This window comes from Fukomys damarensis, unplaced genomic scaffold (assembly GCF_012274545.1).
Source record: "Fukomys damarensis isolate Sample0158 unplaced genomic scaffold, DMR_v1.0_HiC HiC_scaffold_36, whole genome shotgun sequence".
In the NCBI taxonomy this organism is placed as follows: domain Eukaryota; kingdom Metazoa; phylum Chordata; class Mammalia; order Rodentia; family Bathyergidae; genus Fukomys; species Fukomys damarensis.
This window is the reverse complement of record NW_022900948.1, coordinates 732,133-747,482: the sequence shown is the minus strand read 5'-3', so window position 1 is coordinate 747,482 and position 15,350 is coordinate 732,133. Positions and strand designations below refer to the sequence as shown.

At 41.6% G+C, this 15,350-nt stretch overlaps 1 protein-coding gene across 1 annotated transcript in view; it reads right to left on the bottom strand.

The window, feature by feature from the left end:
- The window catches only part of Mtap (methylthioadenosine phosphorylase), a 38,412-nt gene that overhangs the window by 19,640 nt on the left and 3,422 nt on the right, over positions 1 to 15,350 (bottom strand). Inside the window, exons 3-4 of the mRNA XM_010637893.1 lie at positions 14,180 to 14,238; positions 10,848 to 11,015 (exon numbers count right to left, since the gene is read on the bottom strand). Coding sequence (XP_010636195.1) covers positions 10,848 to 11,015; positions 14,180 to 14,238 — 227 coding nt within the window. The remainder of the gene's footprint in view (positions 1 to 10,847; positions 11,016 to 14,179; positions 14,239 to 15,350) is intronic.

The window sequence follows — 15,350 nt, the reverse complement described above, 5'->3', positions numbered from 1 at the left end:
AGATGCGAAAATGTGCGGTGAGGGTCCTGAGAAGAATGGGCAATGTCTTGCTCGGTAACTACATCAGGGAGGTAATGACTCTCCCTGGTTTCACAGGCAAAACAGGATTAATTTCCACAGGTAGAGGTATAGAGGCTAATGCCACAAGGAGTGGGATGGGGATGGCTCTGACTTGGAAGGGTAAAGAAAGTGGAGTCTGATGTCCACAGGTGACGGTGGCAAAAGACATACCCATTGGTGTGCTCTTCAAATGGGGCATTTTCCTTCTTTCCGTCTTACTGCATTTAAGAGCAAGTTGGTGCTATCCACAACTGGGAAGGGGTCTTCCCCACTCAACCTGCTGGCTAATATGGCAATCATCTCTGGAGACAAAGATGTATGCCAAAACATGCTTTACTGATTTCCTTGGCATTTAATCTAATCAAGATGACATGATTAACAGTCGCAGCTGTCCACATGCTCATCACCAGACTCTTACATGGCTAAGGGAAGTAAGGTAGTAGATTTATTTAAGGTTGCTAAGAAGCCAATCTTAAAATAGATTATTGTGCATTAACCACATGGCAGTGAGGTCATCACAACATTCCTAACATGTGGAAGAGGGACGCAGAGGAGTCACATCAACAGATGGGAGGAGAGAATTCCATCCTGCCACTGGTGGCTCTGAAGACAGATAGGGGACATAAGCCAAGGAGTGTGAAGGGAAAGGGGCAAGGAAACAATCTTTGCTAAGCCTCCAGAAAAAAATGTGGCCTTGTCAACATTTTTTCTTTTCTTTCTAACCCAGTGAGACCCATGTTAGATTTCTAAGTTAACATGATTACAGGATAATAAATTGTGTGTTGTTGAAGCCACCGAGTTTGTGATAATTGGCTACAGTTATCAACAGGGTGCTGATATATGTGCTTCTGTAGTTGGAGGCAAGACTAACCCAGTTATGGTTTCTATAGCCATAAAGTGCTGTTGCCGAAGCTCTGCCTCTATTCGCTTCAACCAGTAAACCCTTCTAACAATTAGGAGACTAATTTCTACCTCTACATTAGTTTAGGATCCCACTGCAAAACACAGATTCCAGGGACTGACTGATCAGGCTGGCCTTATCATTCAACAACTATGTGTTTATGGGAATGTCACTGTAATCTTTCTTTTCTATATTAGCTTTCTCATATTTAAAATGGGAATAAAGCCACTTACCTCGTGGTCTACATGAGAACCTAATGAGATAACACAATGTAAGTGCTCGACACTAGTGCTACTGTTCATGAAAAATCCTCTGCTAAACTGACTCTCTGGCATTCTCAGAGTGTGACATTTTGATAGGCCTCAAGTCAAGGATATCCCCCAAGTTTGCTTGAGGTTGCCAAGCAGGGATATGTATTAAGAAAAGTTAATGTACAAATAAAAACACTGCCCATGCAAGAGTGAAAGATGTAACATTATGCTGTATATTGACAAGAAAAATGAGTTCAAGACAGTCAAGGAGAGCACATTAAACACTTTCACACATAAAGCAGGAGAAAAACATCTGAGAAACACTACTGAAAAGCTGTTTCCTCAATCAAGAGGAAATTAATTTACTGCCAAAGCAAAATTAAGGAAATGAGTTTCAGGGAAGTGATTCTACCAGTGGCATTGTAAAGATGAGTCAAACAATATTGTTTGCATAGGCAGAAATGAGATAGTGGGAATTCTGACAGGACAGTAATAGATTAAGAAGTGAAGGGCTGGGGAGTGCAAGGTCCTGAGTTCAATTCCCAGTACAAACAAAACAAAACAAAACAAAAGTAGAGTGGGTGCGTTCTATTAGCCAGAAGGACTGGAGAAGTTACAAATTTGGAACATCATTACAATCTTCCCACTGCTCCAGTCTCAGGAGTGTCCCCAATCGTTTATGGTGCCAAAAGAAAAAAAAAGATGTTTATACTGAACGATGATACAATAAACAAGAGTTTTACCTGTTTATTTTCCATTGTATTTCATGAAGAACTGCTAAAAAGTAGGCTCAGCAGAAATATATGCAAAACATTCTAACTCTGACATGAGCAGTGATAATAATATCTTAGGGCCTCAGTTTTTTCAGCTATAAAATGGGATCTTACATTATGTGGAGGGATGCGGTGACAACGAGCAGTCAGCAACAAGGTCAGAGCCATAAAAACATTTCCTGATGCTGCTGAGCAACTTCATAAGCACTGACCCGGCCCTGGTCAATATGTGTAGCTTTATCAAATCCTGTGGTTTTAACCACTGTCTTACACTGCTCAGTTGGGGAAAAATATGCAAACATCTGGCATACAAATCTAGAAAAAAGCACCATTTGGTGCCTTTATTCTTAGAATTGTAAACTGCAAAAGGGGAAGGCTAATTGGAAAGACTTGGGACATTTAAACTTTACTAATGGGTCAGATTACCTTTTAAATGGGTCTCAACCATTTCCAACCACAATAGTTATGTATTTACAGGGTCTAACAACATCTGATATAGGCTAAGAACTTACTATTTTCTTTCATTTTGAAGTTATCTAGAGATAAAACTGATCTCACCCTCAGGTGATCCAATAATAAACATTAATATTGCACTGCTTGAAAGGAAAGAGAAGGAATTCTGGGATGTAAGTTATGGAAGAAGGCATTTCTACAAAGGTGACAAGAAATTTTAAAGCATTTGTCAAAGATCTTCAACAACAAAGACAAAAGAAACTATGAAGAAATTACATCAAACTTCAGGAAGGGTAAGATCTGTGTAAACAGCTTGTGAAGGCATTGTTTCTCCCTGGGCAATGCTATCAACTCATCAATCTTAAGTGGCTTAGAACTAACTGATCCCTGTTCCATCAGAGCTGTGAGAACCAAATCCCAGCCAGCAGATGGGCGGTTCCCAGCGCTCTTGTGACTGTCTCTGGGTTTGTATTACAGTTCCTGGGAGAAGCATGGAAACCATTTTTGAGGATGGTGAAGCTGAGAGGAGGAGGGACATTAGGTAGGTAACTGACACAGAGGAAGGCTACAGAGACAGAAAAGAGAAAGTGGGCTCAAGCACTCACAGGAAACCAGATGGCATGACCTGGAAATTGGATACAATAGCGACAGAGGCTCCCAATAAAGGCCCTGGTGAGTACTGTGCCTCCAGAGTTAATGTCCCAAGTGGGGAAGCAGGGTGTGAGAGAGAAAAAGGAAGGGCCAGGAAGACCACCAAGGGAGATAATTTGATGCCGAGTTACAAAATATGAGGTATCTGAGGGTGAAGATCTCATCTTGAATTAAGCAGCGGGGTGGATCTCACAGAGAGAGCAAAACTAAAAGCATGCAGATGAGGGGCAGCTGAGGGAATAGGCTTTAGAGAAGAACGTGAGTTCAACTCCCACATGGCCTACTTCCTAGCAATGTCTGGGCCTAAATTCCTTCAACTATAAAGTAGGGTAACGATCGCTGCATGCAATAAATGGAATTAACTGATTGGGGCACCCAGCAGAACCTCAAAGCTTAACAAGACATTTGAAAGTGGTTAACACAACTAGGTTCCAGAGAAGAACCAAGGGTGGACCTCACACAGGGAAGTAGTTGATCCTTCTTAGCAAGATGAGAACACAGATGCAGGGACAGGAGAAAGGGAATATGAAAGAGAATGGTAAGGGTATGCCTAACAGTGCTTATCTTCTATATTTAGTTGATGGAGCCATTTTCACTAAGAGTAAGGAAGATAGGCAGGCAGCTATGAGAACAGGAAGGGTTAACAGCTTATGACAGAAATGGAAGAAAGAGCAAAGTCACCTCCTGTAATTTTTTTTTAAAATCCTGGGGTCCTGTAATTCTTTACCATACATCTCCAGGACTAATCATCAGAACTGACCTGTGCCTGGGAGGAAAGAGATATCAGAGCATTCCCCCACCTGGGGCCACGGTTTTAGATGATGACATCATGGGGGAAACCCAAGGCAGGGCTGGGTCTCAGGGAGGGAAAATAAACAGACATAATTGACCCTTCAGCACTGTGCTTACCACTGGGACTTTCCTGATGAGTCAGGAGGCATCACAAAAGTACACTCAAGCCCCTTCTGATTCTGCTAGCCAAAGAGTAAGTTACAAAAAATAATCTTCAGAGGGAAGACTCCAGAATTCTAAGGAGTCAATCCAACAGCCCTATTTAGGATGTAAGGATACTAAATGACAGAGGAATTTTGGGGCAGAGTCGGGAAAGAATTTGGATGTCCTCACTTGCCCGGTGGCGCTGCGTCCACTGCATTCTTTAAGAAGAACCTAAGCAGGCACAATGGATGAGCGTGTTAACCATACTTTACAGAAAGCACATGGCACTGGAAACTGCACACTGCTTTCTTTCATTGTCATTCTTTGGTTGTATTTTTCTCAGTGAAAAAAAAAATCTGCAAAACATCATTGATAAAGGCAACTATTAAAAAGTAAGAAATCCTATCTTCCTCTTTTACTGGTATGTTTGTGAGTTTCACCTTGAGATGTTTTCGAAAGTGACTGAAGCGGGTCCTACTATACTGATTTTTCTTTTTCCTTCAGCTTAATATAATGTAAACATCTTTTCAAGCAATTTACGGGTCTAGTGGTTTCTTTTTAGACCTGCATACTAAACACAGTGAACTGAATTTCTGCAATAATGAAGACCGATGGCACAAAGGAGAAAGGTCACAGATAGAAACTGCTTTCAGTCGTTGACCATATCCTGGCAGCGACAGTACTCTGTGGTGAAAACAGGCCATATCACCAAGTTTACACGGACAAAGACTCTGCAGCAGTATCTAACAATCGCTGGGTGGAAAATGCAGGGCCACGTGTCACAAGAAACACAGGAAGAGACCAAACGGCTCACACTTTGATGAAGGCAGCTAGCAGTGAAATACTTATGCTTTGCTCTAACGCAAAAACAACAACAACAACAACAAAAAACCCTCAGTAGAAATCTTTCCTATGTGATACTTAATGTAACGCTTTGAAGGAGGGATGCTCATGAACCACCTTTAGCTGTAAGACTGATAAGCAAAAACAAAGGCCATACAAATTCAGTCATGCTTCTAAATTTCTAAGTCGCACCCCGGAATCTGATCAGGCTTACCTAGGGCCCTTGCCAAGCCACAGGCAGACAGAAGGGATGACAAGCGTTGGGCTTCAGGAAATGCCCATCATTGATCCCGCTGCACTGAAAGGAGAAAGTTACAACTTCTGCACTCAGAGAAGACACTGTCTTTTCAAAGCCCTTTGGAGAAACTACTGTTTTCACCTGGAGAGGAAGTAACTGTGGAATCAATTAGCAAAAAACTCAAGGCAGTTTGGACAGTGAGAGGCAAAGACACGGAAGAGAAGATGCTGGAAAAAAAAAAGCACATGTAAAGCCTAAGGAAGGAACTAAGAATCCCAACTGGAGTCCGGCAGCCAATGCAGCCCGTCTTCCCAGAAGAAACCTCCTGGCCGCATCTTTACCCGTTCTTTGGTCTTCTGAGCTCTGACCAGAATCTCCCATACAGTACAGCCTCAGGTGTTCCAGCTCTACGGTTTCAGCTGGCGTCTTCGAATGTTTCCTAACTCCCCCTCTTCCCACAAGACAGTTTCCAAAGGCTCTTGAGCCACATAGGTAATGTCACAGCAATGGCTCCACTCCTGGTATCAAAATCTGTGTTAGTTACTTTTCTCTTTGCTAAGACAAAATACACAATATTTAGCTCACACTTTGTAGAGGTTTCGGTCTATAATCAGCTGGCTCCAAGGCAGGGTGGCATGGCAGAGGGGATTCACAGAGTAGAAACAGTTCATGGCAACCGCAAGACAGCAAAAGCAACAAGGGAACCTTAAAAGCATCTTTCTGCCCTTTTATCTTATCCAGAATACCAGGATTAGGGAGGTGTCAAACTAATCACTGTATTTGTTTAGTGATCACAGGACTTTAATCCTAGCACCACACACCCTAGATTTAGACACCTCTGAAAAAACCATCTATGACCACATGAGGTTCTGGGGGGCTCTGAGAAAATGGACCTTCTACAGGTAGAAGAAATAGATTCTTCAAACCCAGGAGAGCAGGAGGCATAAGTCACCAAAGTCAGAGCCTAAGACATTGAGAAAACCTACTACAGACAAATGTCCTGCAGATTTTTAATTTTTAATTTTTGAAGAATGTCTCACATCGAGCCTGGGGCCTAGGACAAGGAGAAAGTCAGGAAATCCGTCATGTACAACAAAAAAAGGAAAATAAAAAATTTCATTCTTTTGGTATTTAAGTTTTAGACCAAGACAGTTTGCTTTCCACAGCTGCCCTAATCACAAATGAAAGATGACTATTTTGCCCTTTAAGTACCAACGGCATTTCCTTGATGCCTGAGAAAAACCCAAGGACTCACTGCATGTGCCCAAACATACTTGGACCCACTGCCCCCATCTGGTGTGATGCCGTTTTCCTTCCTTTGCTCATGCCCACACTGCTCACTTTTGACTGGCTAGAATACAGCACGAGAGACAATTTTCATAAAAGAATGACTCCACTTTCTTATAAGAGCACCCAGCCTTTTCGCACTACTCCTTGAGTATGTACTGCCATCACAGTGCAAATCTAATGTTTCTTAAAAAACTTCAAAATCAGAGCGATCTGTCACTTTTAAATCCTAATGATCTCTAAGGTATGCACGGTATGGTTCCCCAGTGCTGGTACTGGGAGGAAAGTGGTGTGCTTTATAAAAGCACATACCATTTATAAAATCAAGTCTTCCTACTCTATTCTCTTTCTTCTGTTAAAAACTTATGATAGAATGATTATAATGATTTTTTAAAGATTAAAACAATCTCCCATCCTTTTAAGATATTTTAGGATGGAAAGGATTTTCTGAGATAATGTGCCAGTCAAGTCATGCCAATAGGCCGACGTGTGAGTTTCTAGATCAGCCCCCAGGCAGCACAGAGCACAGGATTTTGAGAGATGGTGCAGTCTAACCCTTCATTTTGAGGGAGGGACTGATATCTAGGTAGGTGAATGATCTGCCCAAAGTAAACAGAGCCAAGATGAAAGCTTCTGACCAAGTGCTCCTGTGCCCCAACCCACAGATCTAAAAAATCACTGAGTGGCTGCACAGAATATCACAGTTCTGTCACACAAGGTGACACTGTAGGTATGACTCTGGGAATCTCAGGCTGAGGACAGCTCAGCAAAACAAAGTTAACAGATCAAGTATCTGACTCAAACACAAACACATCCAACCAGGGTACTATCATGTTTAGAAGATGCTGGTCAACAGCAGAAAGATGTGAACCAAATATTGTGTAATTTCCATTGGCCACATTAAAAAAGAAAAACAGAAACAGGTAAAGTTATCTTTACAGTCTTAGCTAACCTAAAATATCCAGACTTTTAATCACTGTAATATACAATCAATATAAATGCTGAGATTTCACGGTAAATTATATTCCCTGATATCAAGCACTGGACCCCTCCAGCCAACTTGTCCACTCTCAATGGCACCCAGTTACTGAGGAGGTGCTAAATTCCACCGAAGGCCCTTGTTAGAGACTTTGAACTTCCACGTAGGCATTCATAAGGCAGGTTTTCCACAAGGCTCATAAAACAGAAATATATACCAGAGCCAGGTATGGTGGTACATGTCTGTAATTCCAGCAATCAGCAGGCTGAGGCAGGAGGATTCCAAGTTGAAGGCCAACCTGAACTACACAGTGAGTTTTAAGTTAGCCTGGACAACTTTGTGAGGCCCCATCTCAAAATAACAGTAATAAAAACAAAACCGAAAACAGATGTACAAACAAAAAATTCTCCACCTCCCTAAAAAAACCTCAAATCCCAAACCAACAAGACACACACACACACACCCATCTCAGGAGATCTTAAGGTTATATAGCTAAGTACCAAGAGAGAATGAAAACTGTCCCGATGGTTAACACTTGTTCTCTTCCTAGTTTCTGTATTTCTGGCCCACCAGCCTTCTTTAAAAGCGTCACTGTACGAAATACCGCCATGTGACAAAGATCTGGAAAATATTTCAGTGTACAGTTACATCACCTAAGTAACAAATTTTTCCCAGGCTTAGTGCCAAATTCAGCCTTTTACTGTTCAGTATCATCTACAATACTACAGAGCTCTGTGTTCCGATTTATTAAATATTGAGTCATTATTACCAAACACCTAGACTTCCACGGCCTTAGAGATTTTGATCAAGATATTGCCTAAACACAAATTCTGGCCTAACCCTCTGTAACTGTTAATTCTGATTGTCAACTTGACTGGACACTTAGTAGATTAATATAGCACACCCCTGGGTGTGTCTGTGGGTGTTTCTAGAATGACTGGCATATAGGGCTGCAAACTGAAGGGCGAAGACCCACCCTGTGAGTGGCACTATCCAATAGGCTGACAGCCTGGACAGAATGAAAGGGGAAGAAGGGGGCGGTTGACCTACATTTGAAAAGCTTCACGTTTCTTCAGCAGGTGTCTCTTTTGCTATATGGCCATCCCCTGTATACACTGGCCTCCAGTTTCTTCAACCTTTCAATGATGACTCTCCAGGGAGCTTCTAGATCTTCAGTCTCAGGTTGACGCTGCCCCCTTCTGAGTCTTATTTAGCAGATTCCAGATTCTTGAACTGAGTAGCTAGTGGATTCTATGGGTCTCCAGCACACAGCCACTGAGCCACTGTGGACTCTCCTGTAAGCTAATAATCCCATTTTATAATTTTATATACACACACACACACACACACACACAGTATGTATATATATTTATATTTTCTTTTTCTTATTGACTGTTCCTTTAGAGAACTCTAACCAATGCACCTTCCCTTCACACATTCCAAAAATTCTGAGCAGCGTGGATTTGCACTCTTGTGGGTGTTGAGGAGAAATTATAAATGTAACAGATAGGGTCTTTGCCCTGAATGACATATTCCAGGATGGAAAGATAGATAATAAATAAAGTGTCAGGAACAAATAAATAAGGAAAAAAGGCAGGGTGGGTGGCATATACTGATTTTAGACATTATTTATTAGGCTGAACTGCTTGAAACTGCTGATACTGAATTATATTCACACAATGGGCATTTTCAGATAACTCAACCAAATTGTTTCATTCCATCAGGAAACAGTCGAGAATGCTTCCAATTTACAGCCAACACAAAGAACGGGAGAAGACACTATCTAGCACTAACATCAGTAAAATCCAGAATATGGGGAAAAGAATTCTTAGGGCTAGGAATTTAGCTCAGTGGTTCCACTGCCTGCCTTGCAAGCAAGCGCAAGGTCCCGAGTTCGATCCCCAGTACAAAAAAACCAAAAATCAAACAACAACAACAATAATAACAACAAACCCCCCCCCTCGAATATGGGACAAAAAGGAAAAAAGAAGACACAGATCACCAGACCACAGGCTTATTAAATGCATTTGTAGACCATCTCTGTGTCTTTAAAAAATCATGTTTTTTCATGAGACAAAAAGGAAAAGGAGAACATTGCCTAGATATCTAAAGAAATACTACTTTGTGCTCTTTAAAAAATTATGTACATTTAAAAATCTCATACTGTGAAAAGACAGCATACAGACTGGAAGGAAAGTACCTGTAAGTCATATATTTCATAACAGGCTAACACCCAAAATACATAAGGGCATTATATCATACCCAACTCAAGAGCAAGAAAACCTGATTGAAAAATGGGCAAAGACACTGAAGATAGATATTCCTCAAAAGAAGATATACAACTGGTCAATAGGCATGTAAAAAATGTTAACCATCACTAATCGTCACGGAAATGCAAATTAAAATTGAGATATCATCTCACGTGTTTTAGGATGGGAATTACCAAAATGACAGAACATATTGTCAAGAATATGGAGAAAAGGTGGGGATGGAAATCAGTACAGTAATTATGGAAAACTATACAGATGTTCCTAAAAAAAACTAAAAATAGAAACCACCATATGATCCAGGAACCTGCCTTCTGGGTATCTATCCAAAGGAAATGAAGTCACTATGCCGAAGAGACCCAGCATGCCGATGTTTATAGCAGCATTTATTCATAACAGCCAGAATGTGCAATCGTCTATGCGACCCCCAACAGACGACTGGATAAAGAAAACGTGGCACAAATACACAAGGGGATACTATTAATGTTCTCCCACCAGCTTGGACTACTGGTGGTACACGCGTGACTGTCCCATCAGCTGGCCTGTATCTCTGGTGGTAGAAGTGCTGCAGTCACGCATGTATCACCAGTAGTTCGAGCTGCCCAGCAGTAACACGTATGAACTGCAACCCCACTAACATGTTAGACACAGAAAAAACTGTAATATGCGATGCGATGAAACAAATGAACTTGGAGTAAGTGAAATAAAACCAGACAGAGGAAGACAAAAATGCATGATCTCACATATGTTTGGCATCTAAAAATGTCACACTCATAGGAGTAGAAAATAAAATAGTGTTGAGCAGAGGTTGGGAAGATGTTGATTAAAGGACACTAAATTTAAGTTAAGCAGGAGAAAACAGTTTTTGAGATGTGTTGTATGGCATAGTGATTATAATTAATAACAATACAGTATGTATTTCAAAATTGCTAAGAAAGTAAAAACAAATGTACTCACCACCAAAATTGTTAAGTATGCAAGACATTAGATGACTAGTCACCTTAATCACTGTACAATGTATACGTAAAACAATACCAACTGTACTTCATCAACCTATACAATTATTATTATTCAAAATGAGAAAAAAATAAAAACTGAAAGCAGGTCTGTGCCCTTCCTGCCTCTTCTCCCCGCAGTTCCTGTACATCATTCACCCAAGCTCAGATGATCAGCTACAGAAGCCTAAAGCATTTCAGACACTTGCTCACCTGTCAATGAACTGATCGATAATGACGATATCCCCGGGCTGAATCTCCTCCCTCAAGGAGCCACAGGCGGTGGTCACTATGATGTGTGTACAGCCCTCTTCCTTTAAAGCCCAGATGTTTGCCTGGTAGTTGATTTTTGAAGGCATGATGGTGTGCTGCCTCCCATGTCTAAGAGAAGGAGAATTAAATGGTAGATGAACAATAGGCATTTTAATACTGTTAGAAAACGAATTTACAGTGATGTTTTCTGGCTTTTTCCACCACGGTACTTCTACTGGCATAGAAACAATGAGAAGAATTCAGGCAATCCGTTTCATCTTAAGAGCAGGCCAACTTTAAATTTCATATGCTTACTTTCCTATCAAGTGTGCAGTAACTTACTTAGAATTCACATTCTGGGAATATGTACTGTCTATCTTGGGGGCACAAACAGTGCCCCGATGAGGCACCTGGTATGACCAGTCATTTAGCAATGACCTTAACACTCCTTTTGTCCATGAATCGATAACGGCTCAGGTCTCAACCGTGTCCTTCCAAAATTCCTATGTTAAAGACCTAACCAACATCTGTACTTCAAAATGTGCCTGGGGTGGCACAGGATCTTTACAGAGGTAATTAATAGAATGGGCCCTAACTTCCTAACACTGGTGTCTTCATGAGAAGCAGGGATTTAGACAGACACTACAGAGGTTAGGGGGCGGGGAGACAGAGAAAGGAAAACCATCTCTAAGCCAAGGAGGGAGGCCTGGAACAGATTTTCTCCCATCCTCAGAAGGAACCTACTCTGCCAAACACCCTGGTTAAACAGTTCTAGCTTCCAGAACTGTGACAAAATAAATCTCTGTTCTGAAAGACAGCCAGTCTGTGATACTGTAATAGTAGCTCGAGCAAATCAGTTTATCCACCAGTGATTTCCTACCACACTTAAAATAAAAACCCAGCACCTCATGAGAGACCCAACGTCTTCCGGGCCTTTGCCACCAGTGCAACCTCAGGTCATAGCTTTATCCTTCCTCACTCTGGCCTCACTGGCCTTCTTGTTGCTCATCCGTGCTCAGGCCTCTGATCTCCCCTCCAAGAAGTACCTCCTACGACCACTGCTTCTGCCTCACGTCACTATCCCCTGAACTTATTTTTTCCTTTTAGATCCTCACAGTATCTCAAACTATGTGTTTTCTTTTAGGGTCCACCTTTCCAGCCAGAATTAGCTCTGTGGACAATGTCTCTGTGTTCCTCACTGGTACTGAAAGGGGATACCTGCCATGTAAGCTGTTCAATTTGTTGGACAAACAAATGTGTGTGGCTACGATTCTGAGAGTACTTGAAAGACCCAAGTGCATGTACACACACACACCAACACACACCTGCAAAAACCACCGAAAAGAGCTCCAGGAAACAGCTAGTTAAGAGAACTCAATTTCTAAAAAACTCATGTGTTATAAGACATACTTATAAGCAATATTTCATAAAGAGGCCTAAGATTATTCCAGGCTCCTTAAAAACTAAACACATGCAATGTTCCACCACAGAAAGGTACTGTCAAGAGCCAAGTTTCCTATTAGCTGTGATCATTTAGAATTATGCTCTTAAACAAGTGATAGCATACAAAACTTGGCTTTAAAGATGATTAAAAGTTTGGCCACTTTTTATTTTGCCTTACATATTTTATTTATTTTTTTGTGATGTGCATATATATTTGAATACCCATATACATGGTTCATATTATCACATGCATATTTAGACGTAGTTAGAAATCTAGAAATATTCAAACGTTGAAAATAAAGTCTGAGTTTTCAAGAGAAACTGGGAGTCAAATCTCTGCCATTTACTAGTCCTGCTACCAAAATCATTCAGCTCTTAAACTAGTTTAAATCTGCAAAGCAGATAATGAAATAAATGGGCCATAGGGTTTGTTACTGTGTATCCCTTGTCATCCCTCTTCTCATCACCAGCCACAGGAGTCTTCCGAGCATCAAAATAATTGCAGACACACACAGTATGTGGGGTTTCTCTCCTGGGTTCATGGGTAACCCCTCAGAAAGTGGAGACCAGTTATAGTTAGAAAGTATATATGCATTTTTCTGAAGCTAGTCTCCAAAACTCTGATTAGATTTTTCAAAATAAATTAACAAATTAAAAGGAGTTCAGAACCCAGAGCACCAGAGGATCAAACATTTTACAGCAGTCCAGTTTGGAAGTATGAAACCCTCAGCCTCAAATCGCACTACCATTTACTTCTTCCTGCTACAGCTTAGAAAAATTAAGCAGTTCTCTAGCAGTGATCATGGACCAATAAAAGAGGTGTCCTCAAATCTACTGTGGGTGATCAACTAAAACCAAAATTCAGTTTTCATGGATTCCAAAGACTGCCTCCATTTCAAAAATGCCAGACAGGCCTTTGTGAGGCCCCCTTTTCATGCTCTGCGAAGAGTGTAAGGGCCCAGGACTCATTTCCACCCGTTAGAATACAGCAAAGCTGCTGGAGGTCGCTCCAGTGACCAGGTGCCACTTCAATGGCCTGCCCCAGAGGCCCTCCTGGCGGCTTTGCAGTAGCTGCAATGCTTGAGGTACTGTATGTAGCCTGGCCACATGGCCGCTCCGAACTGCAGGTTTCAGCCCTACAACTCCCAGAGACTGAATTCAGCAGACAACCCCAGGAGTTTGAACAATCACCTGGAGCTCCAGATGAGAACAGAGCGCTGAATACACTGCGTGACCTATGAGACCCAGGCAGAAGAACTGGCAAATCGCACCAGATTCCTGACCCAGGACATAATGTCTGCTATTTTAAGCAGCTAAATTTGTGGTAGTACGCAACCCTGAGTAGAAAATGAATACATGTAGTTTGACTAATTTCTAGCTATGTGATAAAATGATGTCACCTTCTCTACAACAGGGGCCGTTACTAACCTTATAGAGCAGACAAGGGTATAAATAGTGCAGGTAACCTAGTTCAGGGTCCCTATGCCCACTCCTCACAAACATACAACTATTACTGCGCAATGGGTCAGGAATGAAGTACTGTTTTTCTTTTACCTTGATAATTATAAGAAAAAATAAGCAAAGGAAATCGTTTCTTCTTGCGGAGCTTCCATTTTAGTTAACTGAGCTGCTTTTCCACTCTAAGCGGGTGGTGGGAAGTCAAGAGATCACTGATCTCCTAAATCAGTATACCTTACTCCAAAGCTACGCAATGGTAAATAAAGGCAACTAAGATGTTCTGAGTCCATGACACATAACCATATACTCCCGAATCATTTCTCTTTCTAGAATTTCAGTTAAATTTAAATTCTCCGTGAGTAGCCATCTTCAAGAAGTCTGAAATACCGTACCTTGCCAGGAGGACGCAATCAACATTTTTTATCTTCCCCAAAATTAAGGCATCAGAGGGCTGCAGGCAATGAAAACTGGATATAACTCAATGATTTTAAAACACAAGCATAAACAATTAAGAAATTACCATTTGAACTGTTAAACCACAGTAGGAAACTTGGAATCTGAAGACACCCTTAGGACAGAGTCTAGATTTGATCAATCAGTATAGCCATCAACACATATTCACTGAACTCTCTGCTGGCCCAAACTTACCAACTCTGCAGTTTGTCAGAGTTGGGGGTGGAGGCTGTGAAGGTGCCATCTCACGAGGGCTATTTGTACCAAATACCCCAGGGGATTCTGATAGCCATTAATCACATTCACCCTTATCAGGGCATCTGGCAGGTTCAAAAGAGTGAAAGGCAGAAAGTTTAGGGGACCACTGTCGTGACACAAAGGATTCTGAAATGAAACAGTCTGCTCGTCCAACCAGACCTCAAACAGCCAAGTGAAAATTTGAGGTAATGCACGGAGAGGCTCTGAAAACCAAGGGGGCTACAAAAGCCTGAGCCTAAGCAGTGGGCCAGGATAGACTAGGAAGACAGGATGTTCATTTTAAGAACTGAGCTCGAAAGGAAGGTGTGGTTGGGATAGCCAGACACAGACACCTTCCTAGGCGGATCAGAGGAACCACGATGTTTGCAAGGGCTGTATGGGACGGGCCTGGGCTTGGGGACAGGCCACCTGTCCTGGACAAAGAGGAGGGTCTTATTTCCAGTTATATTAATACCAACTATGTTCTGGACCCTGAAGACAGGCCTCCTTTGGGCTAGGGCTTTCTGAGGAGATGTCACTTTGTACTATTTCATCCTATTAGTCATCAGCTTGCCCCCTCAGTCACAGTGGTACCTACAGGCCTCAAAGTAGAAGTTGATTTGAATGCAAATTTGAAAAATACAGTTGCTAGGTCTGAAATGAGTGTCTAGTTTCTAGCAACATAAACTGAGAAGTTACACGGGCACATTCAGAAGCCAGGCTGTCAAACAGCGCAATCACAGCATCTTATGGACACCTCTACCTCTTCTGCTGAGGGGCTCTGTGGCAGCCCCAGGCTTCCAAGACAAAAGCAGTTTCTTTTAATCTAAAAATCAAGTCAGTAAAAAAAAAAAAAAAAAAAAAAAAAAAAAA